Source organism: Pagrus pagrus (assembly GCF_965226575.1).
Source record: "Pagrus pagrus genome assembly, chromosome: 1".
In the NCBI taxonomy this organism is placed as follows: Eukaryota; Metazoa; Chordata; class Actinopteri; order Spariformes; family Sparidae; genus Pagrus; species Pagrus pagrus.
In genome coordinates, this window is record NC_140185.1 from 6,306,361 (window position 1) to 6,329,914 (window position 23,554).

At 39.9% G+C, this 23,554-nt stretch overlaps 1 protein-coding gene across 4 annotated transcripts in view; it reads right to left on the minus strand.

Moving 5' to 3' along the window:
* fah (fumarylacetoacetate hydrolase (fumarylacetoacetase)) overlaps positions 1–23,554 on the minus strand; it is a 24,605-nt gene continuing 1,051 nt past the window's right edge. For 2 of the 4 annotated variants that reach the window (XM_084358806.1, XM_084358805.1), the window contains exons 2-16: positions 21,537–21,680; positions 20,567–20,811; positions 20,074–20,184; positions 18,388–18,509; positions 16,720–16,769; positions 15,679–15,769; positions 14,368–14,465; positions 13,572–13,624; positions 13,302–13,401; positions 5,531–5,661; positions 4,487–4,562; positions 3,981–4,027; positions 2,799–2,900; positions 2,034–2,151; positions 1–391 (exon numbers count right to left, since the gene is read on the minus strand). In XM_084358806.1, the coding sequence (XP_084214932.1) occupies positions 315–391; positions 2,034–2,151; positions 2,799–2,900; positions 3,981–4,027; positions 4,487–4,562; positions 5,531–5,661; positions 13,302–13,401; positions 13,572–13,624; positions 14,368–14,465; positions 15,679–15,769; positions 16,720–16,769; positions 18,388–18,509; positions 20,074–20,184; positions 20,567–20,647 (1,257 nt within the window). In that variant the 5' untranslated portion in view covers positions 20,648–20,811; positions 21,537–21,680 and the 3' untranslated portion in view covers positions 1–314. The remainder of the gene's footprint in view (positions 392–2,033; positions 2,152–2,798; positions 2,901–3,980; positions 4,028–4,486; positions 4,563–5,530; positions 5,662–13,301; positions 13,402–13,571; positions 13,625–14,367; positions 14,466–15,678; positions 15,770–16,719; positions 16,770–18,387; positions 18,510–20,073; positions 20,185–20,566; positions 20,812–21,536; positions 21,681–23,554) is intronic. The other 2 variants (XM_084358808.1, XM_084358807.1) reach the window with 1 other exon arrangement.

Below are 23,554 nucleotides of genomic sequence, written 5' to 3' on the forward strand. Positions count from 1 at the left end.
TGAGATAAAAAATGGATGATTTCATTGTAAATCAGGAGCCAACACATACAAAACGTCAATAATACTGATCCTGGTACAGCAGTAACATTGTGTGGCGATGTGAGAGAATCCCTCTGCTGGATGAATAGTACAAAGGTTATAATAACAAGGCCACAAAACTGTACAACTCTACAGAGCTCTGAGAATCTGAGGAAGGCTCAACAGTTGTCTTCTGTCATGGATAGAGACGATCAAAGCAGGCTGAGATCATGTAGGTGTTTAAGTTTGTGTCTTCCACTTATTTATGCTCCACACTGTGTAACATTAAGTGTGTTTCAGTGTTGAAGGGCAGGGGCGATGGTTCCCACACAGGTTCCGAAGCCCACCTTGTATCCATCTCCTTTACAGTAGCCTAGACAGAGGAGGAGATGGGACATTAATAATGATTAACAGGTGGTTATGGACATGATTGTCAGTATGATAGTTTTAAGTTAGCGCACCTGAAATCACAGAGGTCATATCTCATTTGCTGGTGATATGTTGTGGGTGCATGCTGAGTATGGCTAAATGCTAAAATGCTCATTACGGTTCCTCCGGTTGTGACTCACATGTTCACTGAGGAACATGTGTGTGTCTTTGGGCTGCAGCCATTATGGAGTCTGTATTGTCTGAATGTTGTCTGCCTCGGTTACTTTGTTACTCGTTTGTAATTGTTTGAGCTTTGATTTTGTTGTGGTTAATTTTAATAAGGCTACACTGAGGAGATAGTTGTGTACTTATAATTCATAACCAGTTGCATGCAAAGGCTGCAAAGTGCCAGAAAAGAAATCTAATTGTAGGTTAAAGATGCTTTCAAATTTAAAATGTACCACAGGGATGTACATTTTTACTAACGCTAACTTTTACTTAAGTAATTTAACTTTAACCTGAATTCATTTCTTATTAAGTAAAAAAAAAATTAATCTGTATTCTTTCCTGCTTTTTATTGCATATTTCATATCTGCAGTATAGATTGTATGCCAAAAATATCAAAAACTACCAAATGTAAACTTGCTTCTTGATATGTTTTCCCAAGTGACAGTTTGAAAGCCAGTGTAAAAGAAAGAAAAAAGAAAAGAATGCAATTGTGAATTATCCCATAATGTGGCGGCTGTGCTGAAGGTTCAGTCTAACCCAGGGGTCTCAAACTTTCATTCAGTCTGTGGGAGAAATGAACAAGAAGGAGCTGTTTGATGAAGAGCTGCAGGCATCAGGCTGCACACCTCCAACTTCTCAGTGAGGTAACAACTCCTTTTCCCTCATTAACGATATCAGGTTCTTCATTATGAGTTTAGAACTGATATATTGCCAAACAGGAGCTTTTGCTTTTCGCTTTGACATCAACTCCTCCACCACTGCCTTTTGCAGTCAGCTCCTAACTCTCTCCACGCCAAAAGTTAATGTGAATCCTGTTACTCTGCCCCCTCCCGCTGCACGGAGTAGACGCCACCAGCAGTTTGTAATCGGAGTGTCTGTCGTTGGACTATTGATTTTTAAAAAAAAAAGGAAAATACAGTGGGGCGGTGGCTAAGTAATATAACCAGTGTAAGCCCGACCACCGTGTAACACCAGAAACACTGACTACCTTGGCAAGCCTAGTGCAAGGTTTGAAAAAGTAATTCTTTTTAAGGAAAAAAACTGCAATTTTAAAACTAATGTGCAGAAAGATGTTTACTTCTGTTGGCATTTTTTGTGTTAAATATGAAGAAGATATGAGCAGGAGTGCTGCAGGTGTCTGGCAAGAAATAAAGTACAGATGTATTTCATTTGATAGTTCAGTGCAAAGTTTTGATAAGTTATTTAACAGTAGGGAAAATGTTAAAAGCTAATCATATAAAAATGCATACTAACTGCTGTTTGCCTTTTGTATTAATATATTAATAATGGAGATTAAACCTGAATTTTCAGAAATATTGTGCTTTCTCGTAGTACAGAGCTCTGTAGAGGCGCTCCTACGAGATGACAATACCAGCAGTGGCCCCAAGCTAATTTGAGTTTGAGAGCCCTGGTCTAACCTGTGATGGTGACCTCATCTCCGTCCTTCAGAAACGTTCTGGTTTCTCCTCCTCCCAGATCGATGTTCTTAGATCCCCTCCATGACAGCTCCAGCATGGAGCCAAAGCTCTCTGGAGCCTGATGGGATACAGTACATACTGTAAAAGAATTGCACACTACAAATGCACTGCACATGTAACTTAACAAAAGACAAACATTCTTCCTTTATACCTGTTGGTGATAACACATCATCCAACATGAAACTGGTCTTATTGTTGCTACGAGTTTAAAGTCCTGGTGCATACATTTTATTTGATTAGCAGCTATTGAATGAGTCAGATTATTGTATTATTGTATTGTGTCACCAGGTCAGATCCATGGTGCGTCAAACATAAATCAGAAGTTACAAAGTGCTTTACATTGGAGAGAAAAAGAAAAGAGGGGTTAAAAGAAACATGACAAAATATAAAAGCAAGGTCTTGTAATCACCCGCATATACGTTTATACAACAAAGAGAAAAAAGAGTGGGAAAGACAGAAAACGACAGGTAAACTAGGGATTATCAAAGTCCACAGTTTGAAAATGTTACACATTGGGGCTTTAGTTCTTTCTAGATCTGCCTCATACTACATAAGATATTCAATTCCATTGTAAGCATGAAATGCCAAGCCTGACTTAAACAGTCATAAGTCACTATACACAGATACACGATTTTAAAGTAAATCTATGTTAACTATCTATCTATCTAACTATCCAGCTTAGCTGCTATACATGCAGGCACTCACAGGTCCACTGATGGTTCCAGAAGCCATTAGGTCTCCTGATCTGACGTTGCAGCCGTTGACTGTGTGATGGCTGAGCTGCTGCTTCATGGTCCAGTACATGTACTGGAGACAGAGAGAGACAGAACATGAGTGAAGAGAGACAGACTGTAAGACGCCACACTGGTTCACCATTTTCATTAAGGAGGCGGAGGGCTCGACCTGCCTCTGCAGTGTGCTGTTGGCTGCGCTATTAACAAGCTATGTTTTTCAGACCGGCCCCTGCAGGATGTGCATAAACCAGGAGTTATTTTAACTGTACAAGTGACAACATAGGCAGACTGTATCCACCAATACGCTTTTTTTCAGGGCCGATACTGGAAGCGATTATTAGTAATCAAGGAGAACTACGACCGTTATTCAGAACTGATATATATTTGCTGATGAAATGAAAGTCTTGGTGTCAACATTTAGAATAACCAGTGATAGAAAGTTACTAACTATAATTTACTCAAGTACTGTACTTAAGTACTATTCTGAGATACTTGAGTATTTGATAACTTTAGTAACTAGTTACTTTGCAGATTCAGACTATTCAGTGTTGCTAGGCTGTTACTTGTGATATGTAAACAATCACCCTTTTTATTGGAAATCGGTCACAAAACACAAAATGTATGGAAACTGGCCAAAAGAAGAATCTCAAACAACCTCAACTCAGATTCTCACTCAAACAGAAAACGCAGAAAACCAACTGATGGTGTTGACTCCCAGGAGACACACAACCAACCGAGCAGGGGAACTGCAATCTTCTAAAGCCTCCCAGCTGACTGCAATCAGTCAGGGAGGACATCACAGGTGCACCCAATTGCTCCTGATGACCTGTGACCTAGATCATGGGAAATCTCTGTTCACAACACGAGCACATCCCCTTAAGCAGAGCGTAATAATCAAATGTTGTGTTACTTTTTAATTCCCACTGCCACTGAGTCATTTATTAATCATTTAATTCAATTATCAAGAAAAAAGATCCAAATGTAACTGCTTCATATCATTGTGACTGACGTAAAGATGGAATATCTCTGGTTTGGACTGTGAAGAACTGTGAAGGCTTGTGCTTTGGGGGAACCAACATATTTACCAACAAACCTGTATATGCTGTACAGAGTGTTAGAGTGGGTCCTGCCAGGCAGCACACAAAGTTCTCACCTTAAAGTTTGACTTGCAGATGGTTGCTGCCTCTGCCATGCCCTGTCCTTGAAGAGCAAACAGCACAAAGTTACTTTACTCACTGAAAGACACATTCACTTCATTTCAGAACTGCTGAGATATAACAGTGTGTTAGGGCAAAAGTTGAATCAAGGTTTTATATGATATCCACCATGATGTGCACAGACTCATTCAGCCATGCTGTAAAGTTACAGATACATTTACTCAAGCACTATAGTTAAGTACAACCTTGAGGAACTTGTAGTTTACTTAAGTATCTACATTTTCTGTTACTTTTACTTGAAAGGTTTCTGCTCCCCCATCTCTGCTCATAACACTGTACAGTATGCAGTGTGTCTGTATGAGTGTCAGGTTCATGATATGATGTGTGAGTGGAGGCATGGGACTCCATGGGTGGTAACATATGAAGCAACATGGATGAGAGAGGGATGTGGAGAGAGAGAGAGAGAGAGAGAGAGAGAGAGAGAGAGAGAGAGAGAGAGTACCTTTTATTGACACCAACAGGTTAATGTTGAAGGTGTAGGGGTCATGGTGCTGCAGGTAGGGGAGGGGCTCAGGATCCTGCAGGGAGAAGACGAACACTAACTGAAATATGAGCTCAAATGAGGGTCAACTGTTCACAATGGAGAGAGAAAACACAGCTTTTCTCTTCCTAACTCCTTAACATTAGTCAGACAAGAAACTCAATTTGTATTCATGTTTGTCCTACAGGTAGCACCAGGGGAAAAAAACATGTTGATCTCAAAATCCGAAGGAGTTTCTGTACAGATCCAGTATGCCTGTGCTGTGTACATCTAGGCCGAGCTCGCCAGGCTCAGCTCCACATTTCCTCATAGACTTTCCTCAGGCTGAACTGTGTTCTGGAACGCTCTGTTTCTCAACACAGAAGTCATCTACTGCAGGTAACACACTGACTGGGGATAAATACATCATACAACCCCACATCAAAAGACCCCAACTATCACTTTAACCCAATGTCATTAGCTATACTTTCCTTATAAGTACATGACTAACTAATTGCATATGAATACCGAGATATAATTAGACAAGCTTAAATATAAACATAACTAAATGAATGACTACAATAATAACACCCAAGTCATTTTTGTTTCTTTACCAAATATTAAAATGTGCGTATATGGAGCCCAGTCAAAAAACTTCCCGGGGTTCCCTTAGGTAACTTTTGTATGTCAATTTTTTTGGTTTTGACTCACAACATTTTGTTATAAAAACAGTACTTTTGCTCTGTTGTACTATTTATGTCACAGCAAGGTCCAGTTGTGAACACTGCTCCGAAGTGAGCTGAGAGCATTAATGACATGTCTGCAAAACGGCCTTAAGGTTTGTTCAAACAATTTGCTTTAATTTAGAACAAAACTAAAGACTTGGGTTATGGACTGGCACGTAACAGCCAATGCAAAGGTCTCAAATGTGAAGTCGGTCAATCTTTTGTTAGGCCTGTGAGCAGTTTGATGGGCAGAACGTCACTGGGTTTGAGCCACTCTTTGCTGGTTTAACCCCGTACTGACCTGGGTGGCATTTGGCTCTGCAAAGGGTAACAGCGCCTCCATGGGGACGACCCAGGGTGAGATGGAAGTCCCGAAGTTCTTCCCCAGGAAAGGACCCAGAGGAACATACTCCCACGCCTGGATGTCCCTGGCTGAGAATGAACACAAATGTTACTGCAGGTTATGGTCCTGTAATGCAGATAAGCTATTGTCAGGTAACGCCAGGGAGTCTTCAAAGTTGTGTATCACAGAAGATAAATGTAGATTCTAAACTACCAGGAGGCCAGGAATCATTGTAACCCTTCTGCAAAGCAAGGTTAACAAACAAAAATTACATGACCACATGGAACTTTTTAACACAAATGTTGTATCACTTTGTAGACACAAAGGACTGCATGATGCTCCAAGGACAGGGAAGTAAGTTAGAATTAGTAAGTGACTGGTGCAATTTCTCGTCAGAACATTAACTTTGTAAATGGAAGAAAAATGTTCCATTGTCTTGTAATCATACAACATTTGCTCAAGAGGCAATTCATCTGCAACCAAAACATGAGCCTGTGCTTCGTAGCAGATACAACATAATGTTTGCTGTAATTTGTTGATTCATATTCAATAACCTGCTCTTGCTGAGACGGAGCCTTACTTCATTGAGAGACTGGTATCCCTTCCTGTCACTCTCATGACTCTCTTTCATTGGTCACTGCATTGCACTCATGAGCTTTGTGTATATGTCAAGTGAATTTTAAGTTTGTCACTGATGTACTCTATTTTCCCATGATGCAATGTACAAAGGGTAGGCAAGTACTGCATTGATGTTTGGTGTCAAGCTTTGATCATCAGTCTCCATCAGGAAGCACCGAGCTCAGCACAGGAGTTATGATAATATTAATATAGAGTTGAAGCTGAAGGCCTCATACAAAACAAATAAGTCGTTATGGTAAAAACACCAGTCTTTCCATTCATTTGAATGTGGTTAGTGTGTTTGAGCTGCAGCAGTGTGGACACAGGAGGTTCACAGCATCACGTCATACAAATGGGCCACGGACTGACACTCCCAAAAAGTCACACAACCCTGAGTCTCATCGGCCCAGACACTGGGGTGAAGGTGGAGCTTTTTTATTGCTATTTAAACAGCAGCAGTATCGGCAAACAACAACAGAGCTGTCAGGTGAGCAGTATGGCAGCAAAGAGAGAACTGATCACTTAAAGGCCCAGTTTGTAGGATTTGGTGGCATCTAGCTGTTTGGTATGGAAACATGGCAGCGCAACATGGTGGACTGTGTAGATATAAAAGTCTCATTCTAAGGTAACAAAAACACAATGATTATAGTTTCAGGTGATTAAACTATAATGAAAAGATAATAATGAATATTATATTCCATTTCTACCAACAGATCCTCCTAAATCCTACACATTGGGCCTTTAAATACACTGAGGTACTCAGTCCTACAGGTCCTATACGTAAGGCAGCAGACTGAACTAGCTGTTTGGATCTGTACAGAGAGACATACCGTTTGTGTCTGAAATATGTAGTTGTATTTGGTTATAGTTCATACTGTATACAGTTAATATGGAGTATGGAACACGGGACACAGTTACAGCAATGTAATGTAACTTTACCATGCTCAGCAATGCCAGAATCTCTCTACAGCCACATCTTATACATCTCCTCTGCTGTGAAGCTAATGGAGCAACAGTGAGATCATCTTTTACTGTTAGAGCTTTAATGCCAGTCTGCATCTTCATCTGTCCTCACACACAGACACGGCTCATTGGCCAAGCCTTCCCTCACCCACTGTGAGCCTTTAAGAATTACTATTCAATTAAACCACTGAGAACAGAGGGGGAGAGGGGGACGGCATTTAACTTAGCGTGCAGTCGTATGGTAGAAATTTTGCATGGCAAATATTCAAAGAGAGCCTGTAGTGAACTCTGCTCAGACTGATCTCCTGAGGGCTTCAGCAAGTACAAAATGAAAGCAATGTCAGTTTGCTTTCACGCTGCACATTCAGCAGAAATGTCACCGACTGAACAATCTCTCACACTGTGCTGTGGTGAGAAAAAAACAATTGGGTTCTATTTTACAGAAGTATCTGTGCACCACTATGATGGACTGTGCATGCCATTTTAAAAGGCAACAAATAACTCCACAATTTAGATTAAATCCAAATGTTTTGGAACTTCTGGTTTCCAAAATCTTTGTGCTACATGTCATTTTCTGATGTATGTCTACTGAATATAGTAATCTAGTAATCAAATACATCTGTAGTCTGTATGTATTGAATCAAAATACAGTTTAGGTAACCTGATACCTCAAAATATCATTTCTTTAGAGACAGATTATGAAACATGATGGTGGAAATAACACATTTCATGGAAATAAGAGGAGAAAATATGAACTCATGTTTTTTAAATTCAAATCACGCAGCTGTATTTCTGCTACAGCCTCAGAGAGCAAACAGTTCTGTGACTCTGTGCCTGAAAAACCTGAGATTGAAATACACCTCACATTATTTATTATGTTTGATAAATGCCAGCAGGCAGCGGTGTTAATGAACCGCGGCTCCGAAAGATAACCACATTGAGGGTGTACACGCATTCACATGCCCACACGCAAAATGACCGTTGTGTTTTCCAGCAGCAACCTGAACCACACAGACCAGACAAAATATAGTTAAAATGCAATTAGCTTAGTAGTGGCCAGAAGTTGGGAGCAGAGCTTTGATTACCTTCACAGGAACTGCTCCTAGCCACTGGTTCAGGTATATGGACGACACCTGGGTCAAAATCGGAGCAAGGGAAGTGGAAGCCTTCACAGAACATATAAATGCTGTGGACAACATCAAGTTCACATGGGACGGTGTCAGAGGAGACAGTCCTGCACTGTTCAGTACACATTGAAGAAGACAGAAGCCTCAACATTGAGGTGTACAGAAAACCTGCACACACAGATCAATACTTGCTGTTTGACTCTCATCACCCACTGGAGCACAAGCTGGGTGTCATCAGAACCCTAAACCATCGGGCTGAGTCTGTGCCCACAAAGACAGAGGGGAAGGAAAAGGAACAGAAGCACATCAGGGGAGCACTTAAAACCTGTGGCTGCCCAAACTGGACCTTTGTCAGAACCTCTAAAAGATCCAGAGCAGACAGAGAGGAAGAGATGGAAAAAGGTAACAACATTGTCATTGCTTATGGCGCTGGAACATCTGAGAAACTCAGGAGGATCTTTAATAAACATCATATCCCGGTTCACTTTAAACCTACCAACACACTACTATTATCGTACTGCATTGCTACATACCATCCTTGCCATTGATCATTACTACTGTTATCACTAGTAATCACATTTCCATGTGCATTTCATCATTATTGCTGTAATACATCTTTGTGTACTTTCACTCCTGTCAACCATCGCTTATAATTGAATACATTGTGATCTCGTTGATCTGCTCTGTACATGCGACATCTATTGCACGTCTGTCCGTCCTGGGAGAGGGATCCCTCCTCTGTGGCTCTCCCTGAGGTTTCTTCCGCATTTTTTCCCTGTTAAAAGGGCCTTTTTTGGGGCAAGTTTTTCCTCACTCGAATCGAGGGTCGAAGGACAGAGGGTGTCGTCTCTGTACAGATTGTAAAGCCCTCTGAGGCAAACTGTGATTTGTGAATTTGGGCTATACAAATAAAATTTGATTTGATTTGATTTGATTTGAGGCAGAAACTTGTCCATCCTAAGGACAAAACACCCAGACATAAACAGAGTAATGTAGTTTATGCTGTTCAATGCAGCCAGGACTGCACAGATTTGTGCATTGGGGAGACAAAACAAAACTTCTCCATAAATGAATGGCACAACACAGGAGGGCCAACTCCTCAGGTCAAGACTCTGCTGTCCACTTACATCTGAAGGAGAAAAATCATTCCTTTGAGGACAACAATGAAAACATCTTGTCCAGAGAAGACAGATGGTTTGAAAGAGGAGTAAAAGAATCCATCTATGTCTTTGAACAGTGGAGGTGGCCTAAGACATTACTTATCACCCACCTACAATGCAGTACTGAGTTCCCTCCCCAGACAGCTAAACAACCATTCACACCTGGGCTCACCTAGCCCTAGCAACCCACATGAAGGCCGGTTGGGTCAGTGGCCCACAAGTGGCCCTAACAACTCTGTAAGGACACTCCCACACAGAGTTTAAAAGCCTGCAACTCCCCTCCAGTTAGTTAGAAGTGAAGAAGCCTCTTGGATGAGAGGTGAAACGTCTTCAAGAAACTGAAACACGTCCATTTGCCTACGATATAGCACTTTTTTACCATGACCTGGATGACTCAGAACCTTCATCAACATACAGTTAAAATAACACTCAACCACACAGACCAGACAGTATACAGTTAAGATGACACTCACAGGCGCTCATAATTTTGAAACAAAACAGGGTTATCTGGTCTCTCAGTCAACATTTAGTTACAATATGTTGACTGAGATATGTTATAACACTAGTAAAAAGTTTTTTTAATTTCTCTATTTTAGTGAATTGCCCCACAACATGGATACATTTTGCTTTTGTCTTTAATTTTCTTGGTAACAGTTGTATATTTGCAATATTACACTGAAGGGTTAGCTTTACCGTCATTAGTGACAAGGCAGTGATGCTTACGGACCTTGTGCACACACATAAAAGGGTTCAAGTGACGCTGAACATTGGACACAAAGTGTAATTACAAGATAATGACATAATGAATTGTCCTTCCTTTCCCCAGATTATCTTGAGTCAGTTACTTGATTCATTGACATCATCATTAGAAACATAATGAGAGTGAGTGGAATGGGACCACAGGCAAGCCCCAACGGTTGTAAGGGGATCTCCAATTGATGTTCATAGTTTGACAGTGTCATTCTGGCTCTAACGCAGACATTACAAAACATGTTGACATGAATATTTGTTTTATCAGAATTTGTTTCATTAGGTCCAATAAACAAGTTTTCACTTGTAAGAGGAAGAATATGTTATAAGTACAGTCTTCAAAAACAAGAAACTCATGTGCAGTATATGTGAGTGGACCTGCTGTACTCCACATACTGTATATGCAATGCCATGCAGTTATATGGAAGCTGATAGTGCAGACTGAGAGCTTAATGAGAACGACACTTTTGTATTCCATCTCACACTTCTCTCTGTCGCGGGCCATAAAGCAGCACTAGCTGCCGTGCTTTCTTCACACAGGGCTAATCTGCTCTCTGTCAAAGGACTAATAAAAGAAAATAAAAAGTAGCTGTTGTGGTGAAATGCCACTCGCTGTATGCTTTAAATGAGCTGCTAAATCACAGCCAGTCAGGCTGTGGCAGGGCACAAGTTCAGGCAGTACAGTAGATTACAGAGGGCCACCATAATGAACTGAGCATCAGGGAAAATCAGGAGGATGGAGTTAGTGATTACATTTATTCTCTATACTCTAACAGTGATTATACCATGGTCTGATTGAATACTCGATTCTAACTGACTGCGGTGTATCATTGAACTTTTGATATAAACAGCTCTGGAACTCGTCTAGTAGTCCCAGTGAGACCGTCAGTCACCATTCTTAGTTCATGCGTATTATGCCTGTCTCTAAAATGAGTGACTGCAGACACCTCCATGTTAGAAATAAGTCTAATTTAGAAACAATAAAACCCTGAATATCTTATTACAACACTTACAACAACGTACATGTAGTACTGACTATGAATCCTGCTAGCATAACGTTAGCTCTCTGGCTAACAGCTGAGACAAAGGGTTCAATGAACTGAGTGGACAGTGAACAACATTTCCATTACATAAGGCCCTGAAGGGATTGTAATGATTGTTTCAGCTATAAGTCAAACTCTCCGATGTTTCCAAGGAAACAGAGTTATGGCTTGTGAAGAACTTTATGTTTTAGTCACAAAACAAATGAAAATAAACATTTATTGTCTAAATATTTTTTTTTATTTGGCAAGTGACCATGGTAACAGTGGGATAATGCTCTTTGGATCAGGAATGAATGGACTTGGCACGTCGGACGGTTCCGGCCTCCATGTCCACCATTAATTCCTGATAATGGACACCTCGTCGTTTTTAACAGCTATAAATAGTTCTATATTGCTTCTGATAATGTATTATTGATCCTGAGCAGTAATATATTCACTTAAGTTCAAAATGTAACTTTGGGTTTAGTTTGATCATAGAGGCCCTGGGCTTATTTATTGTGGAATGGAATATATACATATGGAATGAGTTGGCAGGTTATTCATGAGGTTTTTATTCATCATAAGTAAGTGTTTTGAAGTGGATGTTCAATTCGTTGGTGTAGTTCTATATTGATCTAATCTTGATTTTTAAGACTATTATTTAATTTCACGTTAGGTTTTTGTGTCTGCTTTTTAAAGCAACTATATGTCATTTTTAAAGCAGTTCTGGAGAAAAATAGTCAGTTGCTTAGTTTTTTTTTTAGGTCTTCAAAAACACTCTTAGAAATAAGGGTTCCAAAAGGGTTCTCCTATGGGGACAAGCTGAAGAACCCTTTATGGTTCTAGTTAGCATCTTTACTTCTAAGAGTGTACAGACATTTTGGCAAGTTCAAGTATTTTTAACATGTGGGACGATGTTGGAAACATGTCTCACATGTTTGGATTGATGTGTTTTGTTCATCCAATTATATATCAAACAAACCATATGATGCCAATACAGTCTACTCTTAACAGACTTAAAAGAAAGGATTTTGTTTCAAGTTTTGCACACCAGTCATTTTATTTTAACCTCAGAAGGACTTCATTTTAAGTCATCAATCCTCCAGATGTTTCACATTTGACTGCTCTCTCACAGTGTATTAGATTTGAGCCATTACTGCCCTCAGACATATGGTGTGATGACTCGAGTGTAAAATTAGTCTGACATCACATGTCCTCTGTTCCTCGCAGCTTGCTGATGAGATATGCAGGAGGATCCAGTGTGGGGTTTTTCTGAGAAAGTCCATGTCAAAATGAGAAACTGTTTAATCTCACATATCTGCAGTGTTATCTCACCACAGACAGTTCTGACAGTTCTAAATCAATATGTCGTTCACTGCGAGCCCAAGGGCTTTATCTAAAAAGATCTATTACTCTGAGGGCCAGGACACTGAAACATAGGACCTCTGACATGTGCAGCAAAATACATGCAGAACATGGATAAAACACATTTAATGTTTACTGTGTTTATTTTAAACGTTTATTGAGGTTAAATATTGAAAACTGCTAATAATCTGGGTTTGTCAAAGGACATGAGACAAGGAAGTAGGCTCATCCTTAAACAACACAAAATGAGATTTGTCTGATAATACTGCTCTTTTGTTGTAATGCTGGTTATAAGTTAATTCTGTGGGCAGAGAGGGAGTAAAGTGTTTGGCAGGCTACAGCATGACTGAGGCAGGAGGAAAGGAAGGGGGATATTAGAGAGAATGACAGTCAGAGAGCAACAGCATCATGCATATCCTCCCCACAGACTGCCAGCTAAATCAATAATACATATTCCACTTATGCTTTGATGAGGACTGACTCTGCCATTTAATCTAAAACCATCACCATCTGACTAAATCTGAAGTGACTGTCTCGACATGTATAATGCAGAGCCAAATTCAGGAACATGTGTGCATCTAAGTGAAATGTCACTGCTAATTAGTGCTGTTGATTTGGCATCAGCTTCATCACAGAACAACCAGTTCTACCATCAGAAACTTAACTGATATTAACATCAAGGATGATGTTGGTTTGATGTGATGTGTTGTGCAGGTGTTCTTACCACTCCAGTCATTCATCAGTACCATGCCAAAGATGTGCTCATGGGCTTTGCTGATGGGAATGGGCTCCCCGAGCTGAGTCTGTCCTCCAACGAAGAAGGCCTGATCAGAGGAAAGAGCAAATGTAACAGCAGTGAGTAACACTGACGATCACACAGACTAACAAAGGGCAGCAGAGAAGGGCAACTCAGATGTTGAAATGAAGTTATTTCACCATCTATTCAAACATCACAAACGTACAGCTGATTAGATGATGTAAACACTAAACTCACCATCTCCAGCTCAATGTCCAACTGCTTGGACGGGCCAAACACCGGAGGTTTGGCTAAAAGCAGAGAAAAGCCAAAAAAGGTTAAACTCACATTTTGGGGAAAAGGTGGTTCACACAGGGCTTCAGTATATTTATAGTAAACAGTTGTTTATTCACACATCCAGCAGCAGGGAGCAACATCAGCATTCATTTGGAGTCAAGTTTGTGTCCAAAAATCCATATTCACTTTCCTTTAAGCTCTGGTTTTATTTTCAACAACCACAAAATCTGAGGCGCTTTGTGACCGCTGCATGGTGCTGGGCAGGAAGTGTAACAGTGGGTTTATCACAGCTGTTTCACTGAACACAGCTGCCTGCTGCTGCTGGGTCTTAACCACAAGCCACACCTTTCCCATTACACATATCATCATGAATATAACATATATAAAATAGTGCAACTTTAAAGTGGCTATAATCTACAAAGTCACTGTACCTGCCCAATACCAAACAGCAGAGTTATCAGAATAAAACATGGAACATTGTGATTGTAGAAGAGTTGGAGATCGCTCTCAACCCATCACAACACATCTGCCGTCTTTTATGCTCACCACGACTTTTATAAAACACCCAAATTCCAACATCATCATCATCATCATGACAAGAAAAAACAATGTTTGAGGAATGTGAAGCATTGGAGCATAGAGAATGTGTTTGTAACAAACTTTGACGCCTACGTGATGAGCAAAGATTTAAATTGTGTAAGGAGAAATGAACGATGTGAGTAATGGATCCTGATGCTGGTAAACAAAATGCTCTTACTCTGGTCAGGTCTCATCTGGCCTGAGGGCCGGCGAATGGGTGTCCCAGAAACAACCACTGACGATGCTCTACCATGGTATCCCACTGGAAGCCTCAACCTGCAGAGCAGAATACCCATCAGCACCACAGTGACCACGGTGGGAAACAACATTTTTATTCATTACTGTTCCTGGCTACCTGTCAAATTTAAGTACAATATAAATTCTCTTTAAGCTCCGTTTTTTCTTTTTTGTCTCTACCGACTCCTGAGGGAAATATATGGCTCTTTAGCTGTGAAATACTCCTCTATAGTGACTCACTGTGTGTTTGGGGCTGAGCAGGTAGGGTACAGTGTTTTTCATTGCTACAGGCAACTTTATTTCACATTGCAACAATGTCTTCACATTTTCATTTTATACATTGTTTTTATAAAAATATTCATTTGTAGCTGGTTTAAAATGTGAATTAGAGAATAATATACTTTTTTCTCAAAAGGTGTGCAGTTTGAAAGGGTTTGACCTTGGTGTTCCCAGTGGTAGTTTCATAAAAGGTAGTGAGGCCATGAGAAGAATTGAAAAACATCCTATAGTGGCAAACATTTTACACACAGTGCTGCAGACAGTGTTGCTGTTCTCTAAGTCTGGGTCTTTTTAGGCCCCCTGCTTTATGGAACAGACCTATTTTATACTGTTTTTTAATGTATTAAAGTCTTTCAAAGCCCTTTCTCTGAAAATAAATTATGCTCATTGGGTCCGGTTTGGTTTTCCAAACTATTTTGGATCAGCTCCAAAAAAAAAAACAAGGATCAAAGAACTTAAATGAGGGCACTGCAGCCCAATATAAAGTGGTCTTTTTATGTATACTGCACAAACTTGTGGTCCATCTTCAAAGAACTCCTGCTCTAAACTTATGATTCCTGAAATTTGACACAGGCAGAGATTCTGACAGCGGTGAAAGCAGCCTGCCAATCAGCTGCTTAACCAGAGAGCAGCGTGTCAGACTCAGCGGGAGACAGAGACACCCCGGGCCACCTTAGCATTCCTCCCACGAGGGGCTGAGAATAAATGAAGGCTGTCTGTGCTGCGTGGATGCTCCCACTGCCCTGCTGCACTGTTTAAATGCACACTGACGCTCTGAGGCCCAAATCAATTAGAGAAACCTTGTAGTGTCCCTCCACAGATCACTGTTTGCAGAGAGCCTTGAGTGATTTGTTTCAAGCTGTCTCTCAATATCGGCCCCAACACTGGGAATGTATCAAGGCCTCTCAGTGAGCCTTTTGTTCATTCTATCAACAGCTGTTAGTGTTTACTGCTGCTTTGATTAAAAAAGTACCAGTTTGGCATCAGAGCATTCTCCTTCCCCCGGAACATGGTGCCAACATTGGTGGCGTGATCTCTGGAGGAGTAGAAGTCGGTGTAATCGCCTGTGAAAAACAGAGAGGACAGTTCAGAAGCCAGCAGGCTGAAATGTTCACATCTATTGCCTGTGCACTTCTTTAATTAGTAAATTCTATCAGCACAAACCTGAGTGGATGAGCCAAATCATAAGCAATACAAATATAGTATGTTGATCAACAGTGCCCCCTAGTGCTGATATGCCTCCCATTCACTCCACTGCATTTACATCTACAAGGCAAACAAGCCAATAGCTACCTGACTGTCATTGTGCCTTTGATTGTGTTGCAAGTGTAACAAAAGCAAACTAAAGATTTCATTGACTGCTTGGTTTGTTTTTTTTCTGATACGTGCTTCTTAGTTACAATGAAGTTACATTTCAATGCTACAGAAAAAAAACAAGTTAGAACAGAAAACAAAACAATGGTTTGTGCTTGGTTCTTTGCTGTTTTAAAATAACAATGCCCCCGTGCATAGAGCCAGGTCCAAAATATATATGATTTTCACATTTTCGTGTGCAGGCAAAACCCAGGAAGTCCCCAAAGCACTGGCTCATTTTGGACATTTTGGTGAGTACATGATAACAATCCAAGGCCACCTACACTGTAGATATTTGTATTCTGTAAAGTTTTAGAGTTCAAGAGAGTGAAAGTGTATTGTAAAATTCTAAAGACATTGTCTGGGGTTTTTAAAAAAAAATAACTATCTCAGTAGAAACGATGCCTTTGGCAGCTGTTGACATTAACACAAAGTGACATTTAACACAGCCACATGAAACAATCTCTGGATGTTAAAAGGTGAGACGTGAGACGATGGAAAGCCCTACTAACTCAACCAAATGCATTAGTCAGGGGGTGTGATGGGGCATCCATGTTGGAGCTGATGCTAAGGAGGAAGTCTCAGGAGGTATCTGCTGACAGGGTGACCTCTGATGAAACAAACAGCTGTGATAGAGTTTGAACCCTGAAGAGAAGCTCACCGATGTCTGCAGGAAGGTGCATGGTGGCTGCACTCTGATGGACAAATGCTCTGCACAGACAAGGACAGAGAGACAAAAAACCTCTGATGAAATAATCTGTCTCAAGACAGGGCCTACAATCAGCCAGCAAACAGATAAGGCTACAAGTCTTTTGGAGATTTGAAGACTGGGTTTGTGAAGTATTTTTCCAGAACCTTTCAAGAACATTTGGCATGACTTTGTCTCAGATATTTATTGTGTGTGCTTCAGAGGGCTTTAAACCAAACAAAAGCACCTTTACACACCAGTGATAGGAATTACATGTAAAAGAAATGTTTTTATGTCTAAACATGACGTGTTTAACACAGGTTTTCTAATAACCATTGTATTTGACTAAACTGATTACTTTGACTTTACTGTTGCTTCTAGCATCTTTATTTGAACAAATCATGTGCACAATGTTTATTAGTTTACAGTCATTTAGAAATTCAATATTTACCTACACAGAAACCTAAGCACTGACTGTTCTATGATTGTTTCTTTCTGCAGTTTACCTTCCTACTTTGGAAGCAGAAACAGCCTTTCAAACGCCAGAGGCATTCCAGGCACTATATAAATATAAGAAATATAAGAAATATAAGAAATGGGGAAGTAAATATTTCAAAGCTTTACTAAACTTGCTAAATTGTGAAAGGGCCAGTCATTAAAAAAGGGGCTTCATCAGGGCTTCAAACAACAAACAGCACAGTGTGGCCTCACCTACAGTATTTAATAGCCACAGCCCACAGGAGGCAAGCACACAACCCAGATAGTATAAATGACATATCAGGTGAAACAAATAGAAAATAATGAAACCATGAGATAACAAAAATGACATGACATAAAGGTTTACATGCCCACAACATACATAAAAAACACCCATATTTATAATACATTAAGATACAACAAAAGGCAGTGAAAACATGTGGAGGTTTGATGTACTTAACGCCCTCTATGCACAACAAAGAATCATTAGCATTGTGATGTTTACTGAAGTGACTAGGCATGAGGTCATCGCAAATTCTACTTCTAATGACAAGGTGATCCCTCAGGTGTCTTTTTGTACACTGTATTTAAAAAAAGCTGCCGACACATGTTAAAGACAAACAGGGTATAACAAAGAAATGTATGCATATAGACAGTAAGGCCATGTGGGATGCTTGTGATATGATAGTCAAGTAATATGGTTCATTTCTGCTTGTAAACTACTCAAAGTTATTGAAAGAGGTAGCCTTAGCTAACATGGCTAATGTTAGCATAGCTGGCGTAGCCAGTCTGACTAATCGATAGCAGAAACTTTGAGCCAACCAATACTTACTGACAGGTTATTAGGAGAACACAAAAACACATTACTTCATATAAAACTCTATGCCGCAGAACATTAACTAGTGTGGCATATTATGCATCATGTTCACTGTACTTCGAATCACCGGAATGAGACACTAATAACGGAAAAGATGACGTGATTTTTTCTTTAATTCATAGTTTAACAGCCACTAAACCCAGACCTGTTCACCAGTTTGTCTTCACATTAACCTTTACCTATGACCTGCTGTGTCCTCCCTGACTGCGCTGTGACAAGAGCATAACCACAGAAAGCGGTAGCCTGATGAAGATTGTGCACAACATACTGCGTATGTACAGACTGACCTGCTCCGAAGGCTGATGTCATCCCTCAGTGTGCTCTCATTGGCTGACAGCAACACCTGCAAGGTCCTCCTGGCCTCCCTCCAGGCCTCATAACCAAGATCCATGAAAGCATTCAGTGTGGGCTTGTAGGGAGACAGATTAAAATGACGATATGATTCATAAAGCAGCCCTTCCTACAATCAGTTTACATATTCTAGACTGCAAAATGATTCTGTAAACACACAACATGAGTAATAGGAAAATAGGGTGTCTGAACATGGCAGCCCGTCCCTTCCAGTGACTGCTACTCACCCATATACCAAAATGTACTTCAAATGGTTATATTTACCTGCTACTCAGTGCATACCAAAACATAGTAAACAGTGATTATGACCTGGTTCAACCTGGCTGATGTGCACACATGAAGAGTTTAAGGTGCTCTGGAGTTCATTGTTCTACTATTGGCGTTTGTTTTTTCTAATGGATGTGTTTGACAAGTCTGTCTGCACTCAAGGGTGTCATGAGAACTGCAGCTCCAAATTTGGCAAATGGGTCATTCCATGCCAACTCACCCAAAATCCAGAACTTTTCCCAGTTCATGTCATGGATTTCCTTGAAAAGATTCATGTTGAAACTTCTATTAAATTCATCTCCACAGCTGTGCTCCAAATACTTTTTAAGTTATGAATTTTTTAAGTTTGGCCCTCAGAGGCTCTGTATGTGTACTCTACCTCACCATTCACTCATTTTTCACTGGACTGGGTTGAAATTTGTCCTGAACATCAAAGCGACCCAAAGGAAACTTGGCAACATTCTTTCAGTATTCAGTATTAAGTAGTATTAACGTAGTTCTGTGTAGTATCAATGTAGTTCTGTGTAGTATTAATGTAGTTTTGTGAAGTATTAATGTAGTTAAGTGTGGTATTAATGAAGTTTTGCGTAGTATTAATGTAGTTCTATGTAGTATTAATGTAGTTCTGTGTAGTATCTCTGTAGTTCTGTGTAGTATCAATGTAGTTTTGTGTAGTATCAATGTAGTTTTGTGAAGTATTAATGTAGTTCTGCATAGTATCAATGTAGTTTTGTGTCGTATTAATGTAGTTCTGTGTTATATTGATGTAGTTCAGTGTAGTATTAATGTAGTGTTGTGTAGTATTAATATAGTTTTGTGTAGTGTTAATATAGTTCTGTCACATCTAGAAGTTTTATGGTCCTGAATGTGGACAGCCGTGCCACAGATCTTGTTACACTAAATGTAGCTTCAGAGCTGAAAAACACAATTTCTGGGTTATTTTCACTGTAGATTTTCCCAAGAATGATTATTTTAATTTCCTTTAAACTTTAGAAACAGTGTTGATATTCATTGCACATATATCAAAACCTCAAAGATGTTATATTACTCCCCCATTTTGCTTATAATTTTTTAGCTTCACCTAATGTTTCGTACTTTAACATTCAGTGGTTTCATTTCATCAGTAGATGTTTATACTGTGTTGACTTCAAGGTTGTTTGTCTGTCTGATACCTGTTGAGCCTGTTTTTCACTGGGTTCTGGAAATGTGCAAGGTACAGTACATCTTGAAACGGTTTGGTTTGCTGCTGGTTAGCACCAATGATGTTGCACAGCACATCTGATTGATGTCAGACTGATAAAGCTAAACTGAGTCATGGTGCCTCTTCCCTGATCACTGCTAGTCATTAAACTTACCTGGTCAAAGACATCCTGATGTTTGGAAATCACAGGCCCTCGAAACAAAGACATGATCACACTGAGGTCCAGGATCTGGTCTCCGATTGCAACACCAATGCGATGTCTGGTCTGAGGAAATAAAGCACACTCTGATAGATGATCTACAGCACACTCCCACTACCCTGTATTTATCTATTGGTTCCAAATATGTTCATTCAAAATGTTTCATCCAGCCAGCCAGAAGTCAGCCTGAATCATTGTAAATGGACTTGCATTTCTACAGCGCTTTTCCAGTCTACTGACTGCTCAAAGCGCTTGGCCTGAGATCATCATTGCACTCATAGCTGCCATACACACATCAGTATACATCAGCAAACTGTGATCGTGACTATGAACAGAAACTTTTTGAAAAATAAGTCGTCAATGCGTCTAATGTGACAACACTGCATGCTTCGATGAGGAGCTCTGTTGTCTGTTTGCAAGCCTGGTAGAAAATGAAAAGTGTACTTACATTATCAGGTGTGGAGAATATTCCATATGGGAGGTTGTGGAAGGAGAAATCAGACGTTGGATCTACTTTTATGAACGACATCTTCTCTTTGGCAGTAGTATTCCACTCAACCTTACTGAGTTACTGAGTGACTGAGCAGCAGCAGCAGCAGCAGAAAGCACTTCCAGATGTTTAACTTTGGACAGGCCCGCCTCCCTCTGCACAGCCAATCACATGCTGCCTGTCGAATCCACCCTAACCCAGACCTGAAAGTTAATGCAAACCAGCCTGGTCAATGACTAAGCAAAATTGTAAGGAAAGTTGAGAGAAAGGCCCAGATTTTTAAATTGCTTCATTTAACAGCAGTTTAGTGAGGGAGAACCTAATTCAAACATACCAACATGAAGGGATGGTGGAGACTAGAAATAGTTTAAGAGAAACAGAAATTTGAAACAGGACTCAGTTTAGTCTATAGTGTGAAGGAGTGATATGAAAGAAGAGAAGTGTTTAATTTTTCATGCTTAGATCAAGACATAACCCTGAACCTTTTGTAGCAATCATTTAGGGTGAATGATGACTTATTACAAATATCTGATGTTTATTGTACAGTTCTGAATTGATTTAGCACTTGTTTGTTATTGGCTGTGGACATTTGGTGAATGGTCCTAATGTTGGCCTATTCCCTGAGCACCTGACCTGTTGTGATAGAGATACACCTACTGTTAATTAGTATACAGGTGTAATGCATGATAATTATGCAATTAACATCACATCATGCTCTGTGACATGTATAAACACTCACAATCAGCTGTTCTCAACCGAACTGAAAACATGTAGAACATTTCTGATGAGTGGCCTGTACACACAGGATAACCAGAGTGTGTGTGGGTATGCACACAGGCTTTGTAAAATGTTAACAGGAATACGGCACTTCATATATTTTGTGTTTCTTTTAACTTCTTATACTTCAAATGCTGTTGTGAACACATACATTGATCCTGGACTGCCGCAGACACCACAGCCTGTGCAACAGAGCAGAGGAGCTCTGGTTGGTCTGCAGCACCATTTGGGGAGACAAGTGTTGAGGTGCTCAGGTCAGTACTGTCACACACATCTAGGAAGAGACCACGCCACTCTGGAGAGGGGGAGGTAACATATTTTTGGTCAGCAAAGATGCATTATACATCAGACTATTTGAGATTACAGTTTCAAATGTAGGGATGTGGTTAAATATCATTCAATCAAATCCTGTTTAAAGTCTCATCGGGTTCACCTCTCAACAAATAACTAAATGCTAAAACAAAAAAATGATCTGCATTTTTAAATCCATCATCCATGTTTTGTTGTCCTTTCAAAAGTCTGTGAGCTTACTGGAAGGTTTGCCAGAAAGATGCATTCATGCTAAAACTAAAAGATTAAGAAGGAGGAGGAAAACAAGAAGAAGAAGGAAAACAAGAAGAAGAAGGAGAAGGAAAAGGAGGATGGGTTACACTTAAAAAAGCAATGATAATCTGGATACTTTAATTATTCATTATTAAATTTTTTTATATTGACAAATGGAAACTTTTCTACATCACTACATAACATCTGGGGCCATATTCATAAAGCATCCTAGTACTAACAGTTGCTCCTGGTGATGAAATTCTATGAAAATTCTTTCTAGTTTTCAAAGAAATCTTCCTCAAAAATAAGAGTAGCTCCTTGTAAAGAAAAAGGTTATTCACAGCAGCAATGTGATCACAACACTGATATTTGGCCACTGTAGGCAACTGAAATGTAAAAAAAATAAGTAAAAAAATCGATGTCACTATCCATTTTCTGCCCGTTTTCACGTAGACTGCATTTTTAGTATCTATAGTGCATAGATTAAAGGGCAGGTAGATTTGCTACATTTGCGACACAACATGGGCGCTGGGTGTGAAAATGACAACTGCCTCAGTCTGAAACTAGAAATGACACTTGTGCGCCACTTTGCGCAGAGCATAAGATAGAGCTCAAGTTTCCTTAATCACTCTTAAGCTCGTACTCCTTGCTAGAAGTTTCCAGGCTGAGCTAGGAACTCTCTGAGATCATTCTCAGAAAGTTTGGGAAGACAGGAATGACATTTTCTCCTGGTATTTATTCTCTACACAGTAAAAAGTAAATAACTTAACAAACAAAAGTAAATAAAGTAAATAACTAAATGAATAACTTTTGAAACATTATGGGACTTTTCCCTTGAGCCCAAAATAATTTGAAAAGACGTTATTTACACCCTTGACGCACAGTTGAGTCTGTGCATCCACTTCAGATGGTGCATGCTAACACTTTTTAAACAGTGTAAATAACATATTTTCAAATCATATTTGGGATTGTCAGCTTCTGGAGACTTGGATTGTACTGTAATGCTGCAGCAGTGTGTTGCTGTGGAGTTCCAGAAACTCCATCTGACTTTCCACCAACATGGGGGTGAGTAGATAAAGACTGAATTTTCAATTTTAGGTGAACTGTTCCTTTAATGCATAAGTTGTAGCTAGTTTCAGAGAAGCTAGTTTGAACTACTTAAATCCAGGGGTCCGACCACTGAGGGGAGGACAGAGTGGTTCTGCTGCACGTATAACTACGTGTGTTCCTGATGATGAAGGTTCTCAGCCAAAAGAACCGTGTATTACTACATTAGAACGTGTATTCTTCTTCTTCTTTTGAACTTTTCTCTATTATGTGCTTATTTGGGGAAAATTGACACATTAGCTTTAATCAGTCCTGCCTTTCTTACGACAACTAATTGCAGACCTGTGAGGTCAGTAAGTTCAGCTCAGCTAACGCTGAACTGCTATCTCTCTTTGAGAGGAAAGCACTGATTTTTATTTGGGATTTAAATGGGATGCATATATTTATATCCAGTTTTGGGAACATTTTTTAACGTGTTGACAGCCTACATGGCTACATCTCAGATATAGTTATTTTATTTTATCTACATTCAAATTTAAAAAGTCAAAATAATAATATATTCCAGTTTAATGTAGAATT